The sequence below is a fragment of the Orcinus orca genome, chromosome 16, assembly GCF_937001465.1.
Source record: "Orcinus orca chromosome 16, mOrcOrc1.1, whole genome shotgun sequence".
NCBI lineage: Eukaryota > Metazoa > Chordata > Mammalia > Artiodactyla > Delphinidae > Orcinus > Orcinus orca.
The window spans coordinates 26,186,268-26,208,787 of NC_064574.1; the positions used below are offsets into that span (position 1 = coordinate 26,186,268).

Below are 22,520 nucleotides of genomic sequence, written 5' to 3' on the forward strand. Positions count from 1 at the left end.
TGAGGAAATTCACACAGATTGCTGATACAAGTATAAATAGTACAACATCTCTGGAAAATCTTTTGGCAGTATACACACTCAATGACCTTCTAATTACACTCCTAGGTATATACCCAACAAAAAGTATGTATACCCAAAGACACAGAAGAATGTTCTTTGAAGCATTATTCCTAACAGCCAAAAACTGGAAACAAGCTTTTGTTCAACTGGGCAACTGGGCTCGTGAGCCACAACTACTGAGCCTGTGCGTCTGGAGCCTGTGCTCCGCGACAAGAGAGGCCGCGACAGTGAGAGGCCCGCGCACCGCGATGAAAAGGGGCCCCCGCTCGCCGCAACTAGAGAGAAAGCCCTGGCACAGAAACGAAGACCCAACACAGCCATAAATAAATAAATAAATAAAAGTTGTTGGAAAGAAAAAACAGACTTGGTTCAAGACAGGCATCATCTTCTTTATGAAGCCTTTTTTGAAATACATACATACATACATGCACATGCATTAGGTCAGATGCCTATCCTTGATGGTTCTTTTTTTTTTTTTTCCTTGATGGTTCTTATCATGCTATTATTACTGCTTACCATTCGGTACTCAAACATCAATCTGCTCCTCCCTCCACCACTGAACGACTTTTAAATTTCTCCAGTGCCTTAGAATTCTCTTTATATTCCCCAGAATCCAGTACTAAGGGCTCAATAAATATTTGTAAAAGTAAATGAGTATTTGAAATCAAAACTATCTTAGAAAATCAATGACTTTTAGTCACTGTAATGATAATTCATTAATAGTCCACCTTCTAGTATAATTAGCTGTTTGTCTTCTTTCCAGTAGAATACAAATATTAGGTCCCTCAAAAAAATGATTCATTGAACTCAATTACCAAAGTAAAGAGAACAAAGAGACCCAAGTGGAAATGGCAAGTAAACTAAAACAATACACCAAAAAAAGGAACATTCATGTAAAAATAATCAGGAACTGATTTTAGGATTTCAAATTACTATTTAAAAACTATGGTTTTAATGGAAACTCTCCTTATTTACCAAATCACTCCTCAGAATCCAACAGCCACAAAATTAGCATGTACTATTTAGAGACCTATAGAAAGCTCACAGCAAGCCAAGTGTTGATGTCCACAGCTACAGCTATGTGCTCAGTGGCTGTGAGGCATGTTTGGCATCCCATCTCCTTCCCAAGAAATTCACTGCCTCCATCGATTGAACCAGAATCTTTGCTTCACTATTTCCCAGTACAACTCTCCCCAACAGCATCAATTACAAGGGGAAAAGATGGACAATCATTGTCCAAACTTAATTAAAATCCAGTTGTCAAAGCTTTCATTACAAGAGCAATCAACAAAGTTTTAGGACAAAGAAGGAAAGACAAGCTGGAAGATATCTGAGGACTGGGACTGAATCTAAACCACCTTGGCAGCCCCACAGCAGTTAGCACCATCCCTGTACCTAACAGCATCACAATACAGTTGTTAAATGAACAGCTTCACTGAGACTAGGAAGGGGATTTTTACTTTATCTGTATTGTTTAAGTTTCTAAAATATATTCATGCATTACAAAATCACTCATGTAATAACAAATAGTGTCCAGAACATGCTTTTACAGTCCCTCAATTGATTCTCATCTTGTCAGGTGATTACCTGTCAGGTAGACAGAGACGGTATGGCTATCCCCATTTCACAGATGATAAGACACTCAAAATCCAAATATGAATTGTCCAAAGCTGCACTGCTTCTGAGCTGAAGGTAGAAGGAAACACTGGGAAGCACCCATGTCTTAACTTGCTACACTTCTAACTAAAGAGAAACAGAATGTCCCCTCACAGATCCAACTCTCAAAAACCCACACCCCTGCATTCTAGCTGTGTGACAGTGAGCAAACCACCTGACTTCTGAACCTTATATGAAATAAGAGGATGAGAATACTACTACCTACCTCACTTGATTGCTGTAAAAATTAGATAATGTGTGAAAATTGTTCTGAAATATGGTTGGTTGATATTATTTCTGTTAATGATATATAAATAAGAAATGACCAGGACTTCCCTGGTGGTGCAGTGGTTAAGAATCTGCCTGCCAATGCAGGGGACACAGGTTCGAGCCCTGGTCCAGGAAGATCCCACATGCTGCGGAGCAACTAAGCCCACAACTAAGCGCCACAACTACTGAGCCTGCGCTCTAGAGCCCACGAGCCACAACTACTGATCCCGTGCACCTAGAGCCCATGCTCCACAACAAGAGAAGCTACTGCAATGAGATGTCCGCGCACCACAACAAAGAGTAGCCCCTGCTCACGCCAACTAGAGAAAGCCCACCCGCAGCAACGAAGACCAAATGCAGCCAAAAATAAATTAATTTAAAAAAAAATGAACATGCTGACTCTAATAGAAGACAAACTGTGTGAGACTCTACATTATAAAACAGAGAATATGTGTTTCATAAGTAGCAACTAGACAACCAAAATTGATTTCACCCAGATATACTGTTTCCTTAACACCTAATTCTAAAACAAAACAAAATGAAACATCCAACAAGCAAATGGAACTCTCATACATTACTGTTTAGAAATGCAAAATGGTAGGGTGCAGCCATTCTGAAAAACACTCTGAGGGTTTCTTAAAAACTTAAACATGAAATTACCATAGAACCCAGCAATCCCACTCCTCTTTACCCAAGAGAAATAAAGACATGTCCACAAAAGACCTGTGCATAAATATTTAGAGTTTCATTCAAAATCATCAAAACAGGAAAGGAAACAACCCAAATGTCCACTAACTGGTAGACAGATTTTTTAAAAATCATGGTAAAGAGCTTCCCTGGTGGTGCAGTGGTTAGGAATCCACCTGCCAATGCAGGGGACATGGGTGCGAGCCCTGGTCCAGGAAGATCCCGTATGCCGTGGAGCAACTAAGCCCATGAGTCACAACTACCGAGCCTGCGCTCTAGAGCCCATGTGCCACAACTACTGAAGCCCGCGTGCCTACAGCCCGTGCTCCGCAACAAGAGAAGCTACTACAATAAGAAGCCAGTGCACCGCAACGAAGACCCAACGCAGCCAAAATAAAATAAATTTAATTAATTAATTTTTTTAAAATATCATGGTACATCCACAAAGTGAAATGCTACTCAGCAATAAAAGGTTACTACAGATACAACATGAACAATTCTCAAAACAATTAGAGTAAGTGAAAGATATCAGATACAAAGGCTATATATTGTATGGTGTCATTTACATGACATGGAACAGAGAGAGAGAGAGAGAGAGAGAGAGAGAGAGAGAGAAACCACTAGAGGGACAAAAACCAGTATACTAGTCACCAGGGGCTGCTAAATGAGGGGAAAGGAGCACGAGGGATCTTTTGGGAAAGAGAAAGAAAAAAGAAACTACTCCATTTACACATCTGGGGAAAAAAAGGAATACATAATTATCACAATATTTATGCTCAATTTGGTTCAGTATTCGCTTAAGAAATTTTATCTAAACCACCTAACAACTGCTAGGTTAAACCTCTCTGTGGAGGTCTTACAGGGATGCCATGTTTTCAAAGAAACCATTCTTTTTTTTCAGTCAGTATTGGGAGAAGCTCATTGGTAACATCAAAAGACGGGGTACTTCTCTTTTCTAAGGAATCAGTATTATTTTGACAGTGCTCACTCTGGTAGTCACCATTATTTGACTTTCATTCATCATCCCCTACTTCATTCCTCCTGTTCTCCCTGTTCCAAAACCCCCAAAAGGGAAACCTATAGTTCTCACCTACAAATAAATGAGAAATAAGCAACACTCAAATTCCTTCTCTGGAGTTTGAAAGGCAAACCACTCAGTAGCAAATCACTCTGCCTTTTTCACAAGAAAAAAAAAAAAAGGAAAATTTTCACTATGTGCCAAAACCAGCAAACCAACAGCTGCAAATTACTACAACCATATAAAATTTAAAAACTATTCACCCAGGGTAAGGAAGACACTCCATGGCTGAGAGTCAATCAAATGCGCTTCCAAAAGGTGAACAGAAATACTGAGATTTATTGGGAATTCCCTGGCAGTCCAGTGGTTAGGACTCAGCACTTTCACTGCCGTGGCCCAGGTTCAATCCCTTGTCAAAGAACTAAAGTACCGCAAGGCACCGAATGGCCTAAAAAAAAAAGTATACATCAAATTTCTGTAGGTTGAATTACATCTTAAATCATTGAGGAGCTACCCCAAAGTAACTTCTATACACAATACATTGACCATATACCCTCAGACTAAAAACAAACAAAAAAACCTGTAATCAAAGAGGTTTACAAACTGAACTTCACGGTAACATGGGTTAGCAATCTTGGAGCTATATATTTATATTTATATTCTAGGTTTGGGCAAATAAGTAAAATATATTGTGGATTACGTGAGTCAGGCTTACAATCCCTAGGTAAGAGAAAGGACTTAAAAATATGGAAAGGATAAAGGCTAAACGAAGTTTGTGGTATTGGAGGTATTAGTCTGAACACACAGTTCTGAAACCAAGTACCCTTATCAAGATTATGATTAATCTATCCAAAACTTTATTCCCTTTCTTGTCCCCTCTGACCTCAATCCTGTGCTAACTGAACACTAATCAACCATAGTCAGATGAGTAAAACTGCTATTGTTGATAAAAGCATTAACGAACTAAAACTGCTGTTATAAACATTATCATTAACATACAAACTCAGGTTGTTCCTCCAGCACAAGTTGAGCTAACAGACCCCCGAGCCATGGATCACTTTGGCTGGAGAATCGTAAACCAGAGACGTTCTGACTCCCAAAACTACAATTAAGAAATGTCACAGGGCTTCCCTGGTGGCGCAGTGGTTAGAGTCCACCTGCCAATGCAGGGGACGCGGGTTCGTGCCCCGGTCCGGGAAGATCCCACATGCCATGGAGAAGCTGGGCCCGTGAGCCATGGCCACTGAGCCTGCGCGTCCGGAGCCTGTGCTCCGCAACAGGAGAGGCCACAACAGTGAGAAGCCCGTGTACCGCAAAAAAATAAAAATAAAAAAGAAATGTCACAGAAATGTCACAAAACGAACATTAGTCCCAGCCTCTTTGTTCTTCCCCTTTAAAAGAAAAAACCCTAACTCAAAGACCAGGTGGGTTTGGATCCGACTCCCTTGCTTGGCGCCCTGTAATAAATCCTTACTTTGCTGCAAACTACCACTGTCAGAGTTTGGCTTTCTGCACCATGGACACAGGAGCCCTTTGCTCAGTTTCAGTTTTTATTACATGTAGATAAAAATAGAAATTTAGATATATGCATGTGTATATATGTATGTGTACATATATACATAGATTTTTTAGCTCTGCCCATTAAAAGGATCTGGAAGCAATAACATCCCATAGCAATGAGCACATACAACAACCACATCTTGATTTCTAAATAATTTTCTCCACTAACAGGAATTAGGAGAGAAGTATCTTGGAGAAATGGCTGATTCCAATGCTCAGGTAGGAAGATAAGCCTGGAATATCTCTTTTGCGCCAAAAAGTAAGGAAGTAGTCCAAGAATGTTGGGAACTTGTCAAAAGCTAGCTTGAAGGGGTTCCCACTGCCAAATCTGGGACAATGTGAAAAACACAATAAATAATGATGGTAACAGATTATAACCTGCTACATAAAATAAGAATCCACATTGAGTTGGCAAAAAGGTTCATTCAGTTTTTTCTGTAAGATGGGTCTAGTAGCACTTAGCTGTCTTTAACTTCATTCCAAACAATTTGTTAGACTGTATGTGACAGCTGTCATATCAGTATGTATTTAAAAAAAACTTATCAAAGTTGGTGAATTTTTGTGTAGCCATTTTAATATTGAAGGTGGAAGAAAAAAGCAACATTTTTGGCATATTATGCTGTATTATTTCAAGAAAGGTAAAAATGCAACCGAAATGCAAAAAATGATTTGTGCAATGTATGGCGAAGGTGCTGCGACTGATCGAATGCTTCAAAAGTGGTTTGCAAAGTTTTGTACTGGAGATTTCTCGCTGGAGGATGCTCCACGGTCGGGTAGGCCAGATGAAGTTGATAGCGATCAAATCGAGACATTAATTGAAAACAATCAATGTTATATGACGCGGGAGACAGCTGACATACCCAAATATCCATATCAAGCATTGAAAATCATTTCCACCAGCTTGGTTATGTTCATCACTTTGATGTGTGGGTTCCAGATAAGTTAAATGAAAAAATCCTTGACCTTATTTCTGCATGCGATTCTCTACTGAAACGTAATGAAAACGTTCCGTTTTTAAAACAAAATTGTGACAGGCAATGAAAAGTGGATAGAGTACAATAATGTGGAACGGAAGAGACCGTGGGGCAAGCAAAATGAACCACCACCAACCACACCAAAGGCCAGTCTTCATCCAAAGAAGGTGATGTTGTGTATATAGTGGGATTGGAAGGGAGTTCTCCGTTATGAGCTCCTTCCCAAAAACCAAATGATTAATTCCAACAAGTACTGCTCCCAATTAGAAAAACTGAAAGCGTAACTCAACAACAAGCGTCCAGAATGAGTCAACAGAAAACACATAATCTTCCATCGAGATAATGCAAGACTGCATGTTTCTTTGATGGCCAGGCAAAAACTGTTACAGCTTGGCTGGGAAGTTCTGATTCATCCGCTGTATTCACCAGACATTGCACCATCAGATTTCCATTTCTTTTGATCTTTACAAAATTCTCTTAATGGGGGCTTCCCTGGTGGCGCAGTGGTTGAGAGTCCGCCTGCCGATGCAGGGGACACGGGTTCGTGCCCCGGTCCGGGAAGATCCCACGTGCCGCAGAGCGTCTGGGCCCGTGAGCCATGGCCGCTGAGCCTGCGCGTCCGGAGCCTGTGCTCCGCAAGGGGAGAGGCCACAACAGTGAGAGGCCCGCGTGCCACAAAATAAATAAATAAATAAAGTTCTTAGTGAAAATGCAAAATGTATCTTTTATTTTTACTTAAAAACCGAAGGCAATTTTTGGCCAACCCAATACATACAAATAAGGGTTAGAAAATGCTCTACAGTAGGATATTAACTAAAAAGCAAAGAATAACTTATAGAAAATCACAGCACAACTATCAGAGTAATAACTGACTCAGGCAAACATCATCAATAAATGCTACCACCAATGGATAAAAGTTTGATGAAGGGACTTCCCTGGCGGCGCAGTGGTTAAGAGGTTAAGAATTCTCCTGCCAATGCAGCGGACACGGGTTCGAGCCTTGGTCCGGGAAGATCCCACATGCCGCAGAGCAACTAAGCTCGTGAGCCATAACTCCTGAGCCTGCATGCCACAACTACTGAAGCCTGTGCGCCTAGAGCCCATTCTCCACAACAAGAGAAGCCACTGCAGTGAGAAGCCCAGACACTGCAACAAAGAGTAGACCCCGCTCGCCACAACGAAGACCCAACACAGCCAAAAATAAAATATAAATACATAAATAAAATTTTTTAAAAAGAACATTATTGGAACAAATGGCAAAATTTGAATAAAGTCCGTATATTAGATAATAATATTGTATCAAATCTGTATTTCCTGATTTTGGTAAGTATATTGCTGTGGTTACGTAAGAGAATGTCCTAGTTCATTGGAAATATACATTACCTTATTTATGGTAAAGAAGTATCACAAAAAAAAAAAAAAGAAGTATCACATTTGTAACTTACTCTAAAATACAGTTCCAAAAAATAATATGCATGTATAAAAAGAATATAGAAAATATAGTAAAATGCTGACATTTGGGGAATCAAGGTGAATGGCATACAGGAATTTTAATAACATTCTTGCAACTTTTTCCTAAGTTTGAAATTATGTCAAAATACAAAGTTTGGGGAAAAAAAGAAAAAGGAGTAAAAAAAAAAAAGTGGTTTTTGAAATAATGTGATCACCACCCTTGAATATGTTTGTGTTTTTCTAACACAGTATGGTGTAATATATTTAAGAAGAGATGACAGTATAGTTTAAACCACTGAGGCAGACCAACCCATCAAGGGAAAATTAAGGAGGAGCTTATGAAAACTATAGCTCCTGAGTTCCCAGCAGCTCCAGGCAGCTATTGGATGAATGCCAGGGGAGCTAAGACCATCATCACCTCGTCCCCTACCTCTCCTTCACCACTCAGAACTTGCCTCTCCTAAGCCACCTCTACCTTTAATCTCGGCCATAAAGAGAACTTGCTTCTGCCTGCCTCCTCCCTGTGAAGTTGACTCCACGTCTCAAGAGGGAAACAAAATGAATCACACTTTCTCAATATTAAGGACAAAAAAATCCTGCCATATTTTTGGTGGATAAAAGTCCACTAGTGGACTTCCCTGGTGGCACAGTGGTTAAGAATCCGCCTGCCAATGCAGGGGACACGGGTTCGATCCCTGGTCCAGGAAGATCCCACATGCCGCGGAGCAACTAAGCCCATGCGCTACAACTGACCTTGCACTCTGGAGCCTGTGAGCCACAACTACTGAGCCCACGTGCTGCAACTACTGAAGCTCACATGCCTAGAGCCCATGCTCTGCAACAGGAGAAGCCACTGCAGTGAGAAGCCCACACACTGCAACCAAGAGTAGCCCCCGCTCGCCGCAACTAGAGAAAGCCTGCGCGCAGCAACAAAGACCCAAGGCAGCCAAAAAAGAAAAAAAATCACTAGTATTTTGGCTTTTATGGGGGGGTTGGGGAGGGGGAGAGGTTGGATAGTGGTAAGCAGACAGTAAACTAGCTAAAAACTATATGTGAATTAGAGGAATTGGTGATTTTGATTAGTGTAGCTCTAGGGATATAAGGTAAAAATGAATAAATCTGTGCTATTTCAATGTCTGTTCTCATGTGGCTTTGAAAAATTAAAAGCAGGCAGGACCTCTGCATGAAGATGGCTAAGTTAACAAAGGAATAAGGGAAACATCTGTAGGAGAGGAAAAGGTCAAAGTAGTGTGTCAAGGGAGCTGTGCTATGCCTGGTATTAACATTTCACTTGAGTTGGTCGAGAGGTCAGATTACATATTTGTTGCCATCAGCTAATTTAATTGAAAGGTCTAGCCAACTCCAAAGCTATCAATTCAGACAGAAGGTTACCTAGCTCTGAGTTACTCTGAATTTTACTTTGATTTCTGCATTTAATTACAGCAATACAAAATAGAGGGGTAGAATCATATTTTAAAGAGCCACATTCCAAAGTAAAGGTTCACTGCATAGTCCATATACTATATTTGATGATCCATATTTGACAGCTCCTCACAGGGCCACGTAAAATTAGCATGGACATTTCTTGGGCTTTTGATGTTCATTGCCATCATCTGCTTCACTGCTAAAATCAGGAAACATATGGAATGAATTGGTAAAATATGCTGAGAGTTTCTGCTGCCTTTTTGTTTTTTGTTTTTAATTCATCACTAAGGCCAATTCAGGATACCTCTAAACAAGACCAAGATCTAATACAGCAATCTTTAAATCATATCCATCCACAGAATATTTTAGATGTTAGGGAAAGAAAGTTGTTGAAGAAAACTGATGGGAAATCAAGTATATTCAGGGAGCACTGGTATCCTCGGGAACACATGTCTAAAAACCTCTAGCTTACCTGGTAAAAACAAGGAGCCACGTGATAGAAAGTAAAAAATAGTGGGTTTTGGACTCAGATCTCAATGAATTCAATATCAGGACTGAACTAAGTGGGAATAGTGTTATCTGCTGCTGATTAACTGTGTGACCTAGGGGAATTTATTTAACTTCTCTGAGCCTTATTTCTTCGTTTGTAAAACAGAGATACTAACTCCCCCTCAAGGATGTTCTAAGAATTACATGAGATAACATACATGAAAAGTGCCCAGCAGAAAATCTAGCAAAAACTTTTTTTTAAAGAATTAAACTAGACGTAAAGTCAGATTCAGTTGACATATCTGCTACAGACTCATTTTACAAGTTTAATTTATGATACCCCAGCTCCTATAATTTCAGATAGCCTCAAGGCCTTTGAGGGGCCAGAGAGAGAAACCAGAGACAGAAGCAAAAGCTACTTAGCCAGCCATAATAAAACCCAGAGACAGGCTGTACTAGCTCATATTGCACATGGGGCCAGTCAATACAGTGCTAGTAGGCCCTAATCCTACTCAAGCAGAAACTATAACTAGGGCAGAGATTCTCTCTCAGCCTTCAAACTTACAGCGATTTTAAGTAAATCTTTACAATTGAGTGATCATTTTCTATAATGAGGTTCAAAACAATACTCTAAAACTAAGGATTGGGCTTCCCTGGTAGCGCAGTGGTTAAGAATCCGCCTGCCAATGCAGGGGACACAGGTTTGAGCCCTGGTCTGGGAAGATCCCACATGCCGCGGAGCAACTAAGCCCCTGTGCCGCAACTACTGAGCCTGCGCTCTAGAGCCTGTGAGCCACAACTACTGAGCCTGCGTGCCACAACTACTGAAGCCCACACACCTAGAGCCCGTGCTCCACAACGAAGAGTAGCCTCCACTCGCCACAACCAGAGAAAGCCTGCGTGCACAGCAACGAAGACCCAACGCAGCCAAAAAAAAAAAAATTTTTAATTAATAAAATAATTTTAAAAAACCTAAGGATTGAAGCTAAAACTGGCAGGTGAGAAATCTTACTTCCCCACCTCTTTCCTCCTGCTTTCCTTACCCTGGAGGAAGTATGAACTTAGTGAATTAATTCATCTTTATCCTAGTGCTACATTCAGTATACTATCATATAAACCACCCTTCCTGGGACTTCCTTGGTGGTCCAGTGGTTAAGAATCTGCCATCCAATGCAGGGGACATGGGTTCAATCCCTGGTTAGGGAACTAATATCCCACATGCAGCGGGGCAACTAAGCCCACGCGCCGCAACTACTGAGCCCATGCACTCTAGAGCCTGCGCACCACAACTAGAGAGAAGCCTGCACGCAGCAATGAAAGATCCTGTGCGCTGCAACTAAGACCTGACGCAGCCAAATAAATAAATAAAAATCCATCCTAAAAACTAATAAATGTCCCTTAAAGGAAAACCCTAATAATTAAAAACAAATAAATAAATAAACCACTCTTCCTGTCTAAAAGCTTTCAGCAGCTACCTTAATGTTAATAACTCTGGCTCTGCAGTCACAAAAGATCTAGATTTTAATCTGGGCTTGGTCATTTATTAGCTCTATGACATCTGAGTCAATTTCCTAATCTATATAATTTGTAAAATAAGGATATATAATCTAACTAAAAGAGCAAAGGATTAAAAGGCAAAAGGTGAGTATAAGCTTGGCATGGTATCTGTCCCAAAATAAACATTCAATATTAGTTATTATTACTATTATTATTAGGCAGGAGTTATCCTCATTTACAGATTAAACAAACAAACAACTGAGTCTCAGAGGTTGAATAACTTCCCAGTAGAACGGGGCCTCAAACTCAAAGTCTGCCTCCAAATTCTGCTTTTTCCATTATGCCAAACAACCTACCTCATGTACATCCCTGCCTTTTTAAACAGGCTACTAACTGCAATTTAACTAGTCTTGATTGTGTGGTCACAGATTATGGGTGTTTTTAATCTTATTCCATTTTTTTTCATATCCAATAGTTTGGGAGGAAAATGACTGAATATATCAATGTGGCATAGCAGGTAATGACCACAGGAAAGGATGAGACCCTCTCATTGGGGGTAGTATCCTTACCTGGGGTAGCCTCTCTCCTCTCCAAGTGCATTTGTTGCTTTAAATCTGCTATGAGTTGGGCTCGGTTAAGTACCCTGAGACTAGTGACAGTACCTCTAAGCCTGAGGAACAAAGTAAAGACACACTTTCCAAACCTAGAAGGAGCAATCATGCACGTAGAGAGAACCACCTTTAGAACAGCAATCTTCAATCAAGGGACACAGCTAGTCAGAGACAACATCCATAGGAAGGGAGCAGGGTAATTCAATTCCATAACCTCAGGTGGGAAGGAAACTAGTTGATGTAGTCTAAGTAAGTCAGCTTCCCAGGGTGGGAAAGGACGGAGAGTAGACCTAGAGGAACAAATAGAAGGCATCTAATTCAACCTCAGAGAAGTCTTTCTGGTGCACTTTCTCATCTCTTCTTTCATTCTAATGGGTAAGTGCCAGATAAAGAGAGAGTTACTGAACATGACAGTTCTCACCCCTTTTGAACAGTGATGCTTATCTACCGTAAAATATTTGTGAGCTTTTCATTAATGAGTATGGTCACTTATCATTCCACTTGTAACTGCTCAGAATTCTTTGTAGGTTCAAGGATTTACATACCTTTCTCCACATTTATGGACTTCGCACTTACCTTGCTAGGCAAAATAAAATCACAAAAATGTAGATACTATTATAACCCTCAAGGAGCTTATATTTAGGGGTTTACATTCTTAGATAACTTAAGAAGGCAGAATGAGTGCCACCAGAGACGAAAGAGCTGTTGTGCTTTGAAAATGAAAAGTTCTAGAACAGGCTTCCTTGCCGTCACAACCGCTAGGAACAACTCCAGCCCAAAATCACTTATCTATTAACAAGGTATACAAGCTTCAGTCAGGTTCCCTGCAGGTCCAGATCTGGAGAACTACTCACCAAGCCCTCAAGAGCCTCCCAGTTTCCACTCTATACCCTCAGCCAATAAGGTTCAAGCCTCATCCTTCTGGAAAAATCCCTTCTCCTTCTTAGGCCTGGTTCAAATGTCACCTCCTTACCTGAACCTTACTTGGACCCTTGAAGAACACTTAGTTGTGCCTACTCTACATTCCCAAAAGCCTTTGAAAACTTAAAGCACTTTATCATTACCCATGTACTTGTGCAGGACCCCTACTAAATTGTGAGATTCCAAGTCGTCTTTGTATCCTCAGCCACTAACAGCACCCAAACTAGTGTGTCAAGCCCAGTGTAAGTACTTTACATATATTAAGATATACATTATACCAATATGTACATATTATCAATCTTCACAATAAAACTGCAAATGAGATGATAGGAACTCTCATCATTTCGATTTTACAGATGAGGAAAATAAAGTGCACAGAAAGGATAGGCAGTGCTGAAGGTCTCAAAGCTAGTAAGGATTGGACCCCAAGATTTCAACCTAGGCACAACTCCAGAACTGAATTTCAACAGACATCATGGGTTGAGGGGAAGGTCCGACTACAAGATCAACGGTCTCCACCATAGGGGGCATTGTTACCATTCACACACTTGGGTGTAGAAAGACAATACTGTAACTTCTACTTATATATGTTTTAGCTCATCCTTTTGTAAAATGTCTATTTTTGCACATTATAAAATATACATAATACAGCCTACACTGTAATTTAAAACAAACATTCACATAAATGTGTGTGCATACTCAACCATATTTACTGATATAAAGAACACTAAAAACATCTGAGGCCCTACTCTAGACTATTTCCCCAAGGGACTCTGAGCTCCTGCATTCTCTCTACCTAGTTTCAGTTAAAAACATCAGCCAATCAAGACTATAGGTAAGCTTCCAGAGGCAAGAGTCTGCTCTTACTCATCTATGGAAGCCCTACATCAGCACAGGGCCTGGTGCTTAGCAGATGGTCAATGCTGAATCTAACTGTATCATGAGAACGTCATTTTTAAAAATGCTCTCAACATTTTAATGCAACTTACTATTACTTCCAAATTAAAAGAAAAAGCATACTGAGTACATTGCTTAGGAATATAATAAAGAATTCTCTTAGGAACACTATAAATAAACGAATAAACAAACCTTAGTTACATAACAGAACCAAAAAATTGGACTTTAGGGTTTATTTTAAACTGAAAACTGCATAAAAGAGATTTGGGCATAAAAAATTTAACTTCAGATAAAAGGTCCTTTCAGTATACAGAGATAGTGTACCTTTGTCAGACCTAAGGGTCACCTCTGTCTGCCTCTCTTTAGTTATAAGCTCCAAGAGGAATGGATCAAACCATTAAAAACAGCAACTGCAAACTTGACCATGAAGAAGCATTAGCTGGGTGCACCTACTTTGCATTTCTTCAATCCAATATTTAAGGGCCATCAAACAAAGAAGAGAGGCTGTGTAAAGCCTCCCCTTTATGTGTGGAAGCTCCTGTTCCTCAGTTTCATCCTCTGCAAAATGGGCATACGCAAATACTTAACTCTTAATTACATTACCAGAGTTAAATGAGAGAAAACATGCAAAATGGTTTTATCTGTTTCCTCATTTAAGGTCTCTCTCCCCTCCCCCCAACTAAACTCAAAGCTTGAGTTTGGTCTATCTAGTTTGATGCTATATTCCCAGGGCCAAAATGGTACTTTTTACTTAATAGATGATTTAATAAATATTAAATGAATAGAATGCAAAATGCCTGCTGCTCAAAAAATATTGGCTATTATGACTATTGTAACAAAAAACAATTAAAATTTTATTGTTATTATTAAGAGACCCACCCCTCTTCCAAGGATCTCACAATTCTAGGCGGAACAGTAGATAAATGCTGAAAAGGAGAAATGTGGGTAAGAAAAACAATTGGATCATAAAGCAGGACTAATCTAAGACAAAATTAAAATCTCGAACACACACACAACCAGAGCCCAATTTCGAGTTTTTTCGAGTGAGGTTCACCCTGGTTAAGGTTTATCAGCGACTACAATAATGACAGTTTTCACGCTTGTGTATGTGCCAGAGTCCGTGTCAAGCCTCCTAACGGGCCTCACAAAACCCAGAACCAGGATGGGGAGGGGTTGGAGATGCTCTTCACACCCTCATTTTGCAGAAGAGGTAACTGAGGCTCGGAGAGACCCAAGGTCACAGCCTGTAAGTAGGAGAGCCGGACTGTGAACCAAGGCAGTCAGACCCCTGAGCCTGCACTCAAAAGGCCCCTCAAAGGGGCCATCCTCGCCTCCTCCACCATCCGCCACACATCCGTCGAAATTGGGCGTGTGGAATATTTCTCCAGGGCCGGACTTAGTGGCCCCGGCACAGGGAGAACAAAACAATTCTTGTCCGCGGGCAAGTTAGATGGACACCGGCCCGGCCGGGGCTCCGAGGCCGCGGTCCCGACAGACTCGCGCACGCCATGAGCTCCGAGCCCTCGAGCGCTGCAGGAAGAGCTCTGGCGGCCGCAGGAGCCCGGGAAGGCCCGGCCCGCCGCGTGACCTTGGATCCGCCGCCCTTCTTGGGGCCTCAGTTTACCACCCTGGCCTCGTGCCGGGTGCCTCTCGGGAGCTCGCGCCTGTGGAGCCGCAGGCCTTTACACGCCCCCCTCAGCCGCCCGCCTTCCCGCCCCGCTTACGCTGGAAGGCGGCCGCTCCGGGGACGCCCACCATCGCCAAGCGCCGCCGCCCCGCACCTCCTCCTCCACCCGCGGCCCGGGTCCCTCGCGGGCGCCGCTGCGGGAACCTGTAGCAGCCAAGCTCGCCGACCCCAAGGCCGCCGCTGCTGCCGCCGTCACCACCGCCGCCGTTAGGCCGCGCGCCGCCCCGCCCCCAGTTGGCCCCGCCCCTCCCGCTGGGCACGCCCCCGCCGCGCGCTCTCGCCCTCCAGACAAACGCACGCGGAAGCCCGGCCCCAAGATCGGTTCCTACTAAACCCCGCCCCCTGACCTGCCCCGCCCCTTCCGCGCGAACCTACTACCCTATCCCGGCGCATCCTGCTTCTCAGTCCTGCTCCTCTGCGTCACGCGCACCCATCACGTGCACGGCCCACTCTTCATACACAGGGATTCCAACTGTGGCCAGGGCAGCTGCCTGGGCCCAGAGGTCCTAGGGGGCGGGGCCTAGCGGGCAGGGCACAATGCTCTACCGGAGTCGTCCAGGTTAAGATCTGGTCGCCTTTGCGCGTGTCTTTGGGCAAGTCACTTCCCCTTTCTGGCCTACAGTTTTCCAAATGTCTAAAATGTCATGCTCATAATATTAATAGCTGTTAGCTATTAATATTATTGAGCTAATTTTATACACTCCATCCAGTTAATCCTCACAATGAGGGTGAGAAATATTATTCTCCCTTTTCTACACATGCGGAAAGGGCTTTCCCACCAACCACATTGCCCACTGGTTACTGTTAGCAAATAGCAGAGATGGGATTGGAAGCTAGGAACTTCTGACTTCAGACCCAGTACTTTGAGCTACTCTGAACTATCCTGCCTCCCAAAGTCTCAAAAACAGGCATGAAAATTAAAACAAGAACTTAAAATTTCTAAACTCTTCTATATACAAAGATACCATAAAGTTTTTTTAATAAGATTGACACTAGCTGTAGGGTTTTTTAAATATATTAATTAATTAATTTTGGCTGCGTTGGGTTTTCGTTGCTGCACGGGGGCTTTTTCTAGTTGTATTGAGCGGGGTCTACTCTTCATTGCGGTGCGCGGGCTTCTAGTTGTGGTGGCTTCTCTTGTTGTGGAGCATGGGCTCTAGGTGCGTGGGCTTCAATAGTTGTGGCATGCGAGCTCAGTAGTTGTAGCTTGTGGGCTCTAGAGCACAGGCTCAGTAGTTGTGGCTCAGGGGCTTAGTTGCTCCGCGGCATGTGGGATCTTCCCGGACCAGGAACCAGGGCTTGAACCCATGTCCCCTGCATTGGCAGGCAGATTCTTAACCACTGCGCCACCAGTGAAGTCCCAAAGTTTTTTTTGTTTTTGTTTTTGTTTTTGTTTTTGTTTTTGCGGTACGCGGGCCTCTCACTGTTGTGGCTTCTCCCGTTGCGGAGCACAGGCTCCGGACGCGCAGGCTCAGCGGCCATGGCTCACGGGCCTAGCCGCTCCGCGGCATGTGGGATCTTCCCGGACCTGGGCACGAACCCGTGTCCCCTGCATCGGCAGGCGGACTCTCAACCACTGCGCCACCAGGGAAGCCCCCAAAGTTTTTTTTTTAAACTTTATTTGTCTTTTCTAAGCAAAAGACTGGGATAAAATAGTTGCAACATATTTAACAAAAAATCAGTATTCAAAATAAGTGAAGAACTCTGTAAAACCAGTAAGAAAAATAAGATAATTTAATAGAAAAACAGACAAAGAGAATGAATAGACAATACACAGAAAATCTGAATAGCTAATAAACATTTTTAAAAGATGCTCAGGGGCTTCCCTGCTGGCGCAGTGGTTGAGAATCCACCTGCCAATTCAGGGGACACGGGTTCGATCACTGGTCCGGGAAGATCCCACATGCCGCAACTAAGCCCGTGCGCCACAACTACTGAGCCTGCGTGCCGCAACTACTGAAGCCCTCGCGTCTAGAGCCTGTGCTCCACAACAAGAGAAGCCACCGCAATGAGAAGCCCGCGCACCGCAACGAAGAGTAACCCCGGCTCACTGCAACTAGAGAAAGCCTGGGCGAAGCAACGAAGACCCAACGCAGCCAAAAAAAACCCTTATGTTTAAGTACTTCCTTAATTAGGCCATGGCCTACAGGATCTTAGTTCCCTGACCAGGGATCAAACCCGTGCCCCCTGCAGGGGAAGGATGGAGTCTTATCCACTGGACTGACAGGGAAGTCCCCTTTTCTTTGTGGGTGGTGGGGGGGATTTCTTTAAAGCCTAATATATGAACATCTAAATTAACTAATTTTATTAATTAAAAAAAAAAACTTATATTCACACAAAAACCTGTACATGGCTGTTTATAGCAACTTTATTCAAAGTTACCAAAAACTGGGGCTTCCCTGGTGGCTCAGTGGTTGAGAGTCCGCCTGCCGATATGCAGGGGACACAGCTTCGTGCCCCGGTCCAGGAGGATCCCACATATCGCAATGCCGCTGGGCCCGTGGGCCATGGCCGCTGAGCCTGCGCTTCCGGAGCCTGTGCTCCGCGGCAGGAGGGTCCCCAGCGGTGAGAGGCCCGCGTACCGCAAAAAAAAAAAAAAAAAAAAAATTACCAAAAACTGGAAATAATCTAAATGTCCCTCATCTAGTGAATGGATAAACAAACTGTGGTACATTCATCATACAAACATTATTCAGCAATAAAAGGGGACACATTTCTGACAGGCATAACAAAGCAAATGATTTTCAAAGAAGCCAGACCCAAAAGGCTACATATTCTATTATCTTCTTTATAGAATATTTTTTTAATGCAAATTACAGGAACAGAAAACAGATCAGTGGTTGCCAGATCTTATGGTGGGGTAAAGGATGAATTTAAAAGAGCAAGGGGAAATTCTAGAGTTGATGAAACTTTTACATCTTCATTGTCATGATAGTTACATGATTGTATGCATTTGTCAAAACTCACAGAACTGTACATTTAAAAAAATGAACGTTATTTTATGTAATTTTTAAAAGTGAATTTAAGTGAAAAAATTGAAGCATAAGGTACATATATAGCAAAATGCACAAATCTCAAGCATATAGCTTGATGACTTGTTTCAGGCTTAACACCCTGTAACTACCACTCATATCAAGATAAAGCCAATTTTCTACTACCCTAGAAGGCTCTGTAGTGTCCCTTTTCAATTAATACTCCACCCAGAGGTCACCACTATTCTGACTTCTATCACTATAGCTATATAATTGTTTTTTGTTTAACAACTTTATTGAGGTATGATTCATATACCATACATTCACCCCTTTAAAGTGTACAGTTCAAAACGTATGGACGCCAAGGAGGGAAAGTGGCGGGGGGGGGGATGGGATGAATTGGGCGATTGGGATTGACATATATACACTAATATGTATAAAATAGATAACTAATAAGAACCTGCTGTATAAAATAATAAATTAAATAAAATTCAAATATTCAAAATAAAGTGTACAGTTCAGTAGTTTTAGTATATTCACAGAGTTGTGCAACCATCACCAGAACCTGACTTTAGAACATTTTCATAATCCCAAAGAAAACCCCCCATACTTAATAGCAGTCACTCCCCATCCTGCACTCTCCAGCGCTCATGATTACTCTTTTAAAAATCAACTTTCTGGGAATTCCCTGGCAATCCAGTGGTTAGGACTCTGTGCTTCCATTGCAGGGGGCACAGGTTTAATCCCTGGTCGGGAAACTAAGATCCCGCATGCCACACAGCACAGCCAAAAAAAAAAAAAAAAAAAAAAATCAACTTTCTGAGTCGTACTATATGTACAATGAACCACATCAATTTCTTTTATCACCCCTCTATGATTCCTCCTGTTCCTTTGCAATCCATCTTTCCATCTGCACCTGGGTCCAGGGAACTGTTGGTCTGCTTTCTGTCATCATACATTAGTTTACATTTTCTAGAATTGCATGTCAATGGACTCATGCAGTATGTACTCTCCTGCCTGCCTTCTTTCACTCAGCATTATGATTTCAAGATTCATCTATGTTGCATCTATTAGTAGTTTGCCTTCCTTTTTATTGCCAGGCATTCCATTGTTTGAGATATACTACATTCTACTGTTTTCGAAAACAAAACTTTCTTACTGAAGACCTGGGCAGGTCTGGCTTCAAACATATAGATTTCTTAAGTTTGTTGGGTTTTCAGATATAGAGATAGTAAATCAGTCTCCAAAAGTTCACCACCTTTTCTATTTCTTTATCATTCTTGCTTAGTTCATGGTGGAGTGTGTATGTGTGTTGAGGTGGGGAAGAGAGGCCCTCTCGGAAAAGATCAGAGCCACCAAGCATCAGCATCCTTCAGTTACCTAAGGCCTACAGGGTCAAGGACACTAACATTTAAGAGGCAGAGACAGGGCCAGGTGACTTAGACACTGAATTTGAGCTCAGTTTGCAGCAGCTCCATTTTCCAGCCAAGAGAACTGAGGCTCAGAGAGGTTAAGAGACTTACCATAATGTTTGCCTGAGTCAGAAACTTAGTTTCAAGTGACTGAATTGAATTCTGATGTTCTTATCACAACTTTCTAAAGGATTCATAGACGCAGTAGACCTAAGGCAATTGCTGGGGGCCCTGGCTGTTTCTTGTCCAAACCAAGCGGATTGTTTTTCTTTAACTAGTGACAAGGAGGATGAAGATGGGTGGCAGGGAGAAGTGCTCGATGCCTGCCATCTGCCCTGGCCATGCCCTTCCTCTAATGTAGGATAAACACAAGGCCTGGCCAGATGACAGTCAGTGAGGGGAAGCAATTTAAAGGTATATGATCCTTGTTGGGTAAACAGGAGCCTGAAATGGTCATGGCACTTTAGAAAGCCTGTCTGTGCACCAGAGAAATATTTGGCACGGCTGGGACTTTTCTAGTAAGCAAGGCTTTTTCTCCATAGGAGGCTGAAGAGCCCAAGAGCTCCCAGAAGGAGAGATGAACAAGTCGAGTTATATTATTTAAAATTCATTACTGTTTATGATTGAGAGGATTGTGAGGAAACTCATGGTGAGGAATTTGTATACTACATAACAAGATCAGGAAGAAAAGGAAAACCACTCAGTTCCTTTTTTTTTTTCTTTAAATTTATTTACTGATAGACCTAGAGTCTGTCATACAGAGTGAAGTAAGTCAGAAAGAGAGAGACAAATACCGTATGCTAACACATATATATGGAATTTAAGAAAAAAAAATGTCATAAAGACCTAGGGGTAAGACAGGAATAAAGACACAGACCTACTAGAGAATGGACTTGAGGATATGGGGAGGGGGAAGGGTGAGCTGTGACAAAGCGCGAGAGAGGCATGGACATATATACACTACCAAACGTGAGGTAGGTAGCTAGTGGGAAGCAGCCGCATAGCACAGGGAGATCAGCTCGGTGCTTTGTGACCGCCTGGAGGGGTGGGATAGGGAGGGTGGGAGGGAGGGAGACGCAAGAGGGAAGAGATATGGGAACATATGTATATGTATAACTGATTCTCTTTGTTATAAAGCAGAAACTAACACACCATTGTAAAGCAATTATACCCCAATAAAGATGTAAAAAAAATTATTTATTAATTTATATTTTTGGCTGCGCACGGGCTTTCTCTAGTTATAGTGAGCGGGGGTTACTCTTCGTTTCGGTGCACGGGCTTCTCATTGCGGTGTCTTCTCTTGTTGTGGAACGCGGGCTCTAGGCACACGGGCTTCAGTAGTTGTGGCACACAGGCCCAGTAGTTGTGGCTCATGGGCTCTAGAGCGCAGGCTCAGTAGTTGTCGCGCACAGGCTTAGTTGCTCTGCGGCATGTGGGATCTTTCCAGACCAGGGCTCGAACCTGTGTCCCCTGCATTGGCAGGCGGATTCTTAACCACTGTGCCACCAGGGAGGTCCCACCACTCAGTTCTTAACACTGAGAAATAAATTGTTCTCACCATTTCACTGCATATCCTTCTCAACTTTTTTCTATTCATGGGTATATTTACATAATTGAGACCATACTGTTAATACATTTCTGTATCCAGCCTTTTTTCACTATTATTTTTTCTATCAGTATTTTTTCATGTCACTAAAAATTATTCATAAACATCACTTTAATGGTGTCATTATACTTTTGGTAGAATCTAATGTGAATTGTCATTAGGGCTGCTTCTTTCTTTTTACTTTTTCTATTACAAATTATGCCTTATTGAACACCACTGTGCATTAGTCTTTCCTCTTTTCTGATTCTTTTTTGTTTGTTTGTTTGTTTGCAGTACGCGAGCCTCTCACTGTTGTGGCTTCTCCCGTTGCGGAGCACAGGCTCTGGACGCGCAGGCTCAGCGGCCATGGCTCACAGGCCCAGCCACTCCACGGCACGTGGGATCTTCCCAGACCGGGGCACGAACCCGTGTCCCCTGCATCGGCAGGCAGACTCTCAACCACTGCGCCACCAGGGAAGTCCCTCTGATTCTTAAAGTAGGTTTTTCAGAGTGGATTTATTGGATCAAATAATAGCAACATTTTCAGTTTTACCAAATCATTTTTTCCACCAGTAGTGGTTGAGCATGCTCATCTCCTAACGATGGGTATTACAATTATTTTACATTTCCAAATTTGTAGATGAAAACACGGTAGATTGCTAATGGCCAATATCCCTCCCTGATGGGTAAGTAAATTTACGAGACTCAGAAGTGCCCAACAGGAGAAGTGAATGCCACCCCAAAGCAGTGCACTTCATGCCCTGCAGGCAATGAGACGGAGGCTTGCTGCTCTCAACTCCCGCAACCAACCACTGTCCCATTGACTTCACTAGTAAATACCCCTGAGTCCACGCCTTCCTCCTCATACTCACTTCCCTGTCCAAGGTGAGGTTCTCATCACCTCTTTATTTATTTTGGTTTCTTCTTAGACATTTTATTATGAAATATGTCATAAGTGCAAAAATGCACAGTGCATATTGCTACGTTCTCCTAATTAGCTTCCCTGCCTCTAAGTTCTCCCTTCACTAGCTGTCCTTTGAGTCAGAAGATCTGACCACAGGTTACCTCTTATTTAGTTTCCCTGCCCACTCTCCAGCATCCTTCATATCCTCACTGGTTCCTCACTGCCTTACAGAAACTATTCAAACTCATCATGGTATTCAACACTGTGCACATTCTAAACTTGCCTGCCATGCCTTCCCCTCCAGCCACACAGAAATACTTTATAAGATCTGCCTTGAGTGCTTCCTATGTACCAGGTACTAGTGCAAAGCTCAAAGCATAACTACCAGGGACTTCCCTGGTGGTGCAGTGAATAAGACTCCATGCTCCCAATGCAGGGGGCCC

General features: G+C 42.5%; 1 protein-coding gene across 2 annotated transcripts in view; it reads right to left on the minus strand.

Moving 5' to 3' along the window:
• The window catches only part of CBFA2T2 (CBFA2/RUNX1 partner transcriptional co-repressor 2), a 168,810-nt gene extending 153,385 nt beyond the window's left edge, over positions 1–15,425 (minus strand). For both annotated transcript variants that reach the window (XM_033433482.2, XM_004272726.3), the window contains exon 1: positions 15,242–15,425. In XM_033433482.2, coding sequence (XP_033289373.1) covers positions 15,242–15,275 — 34 coding nt within the window. In that variant the 5' untranslated portion in view covers positions 15,276–15,425. The remainder of the gene's footprint in view (positions 1–15,241) is intronic.
• Positions 15,426–22,520: the final 7,095 nt, after the last annotated feature.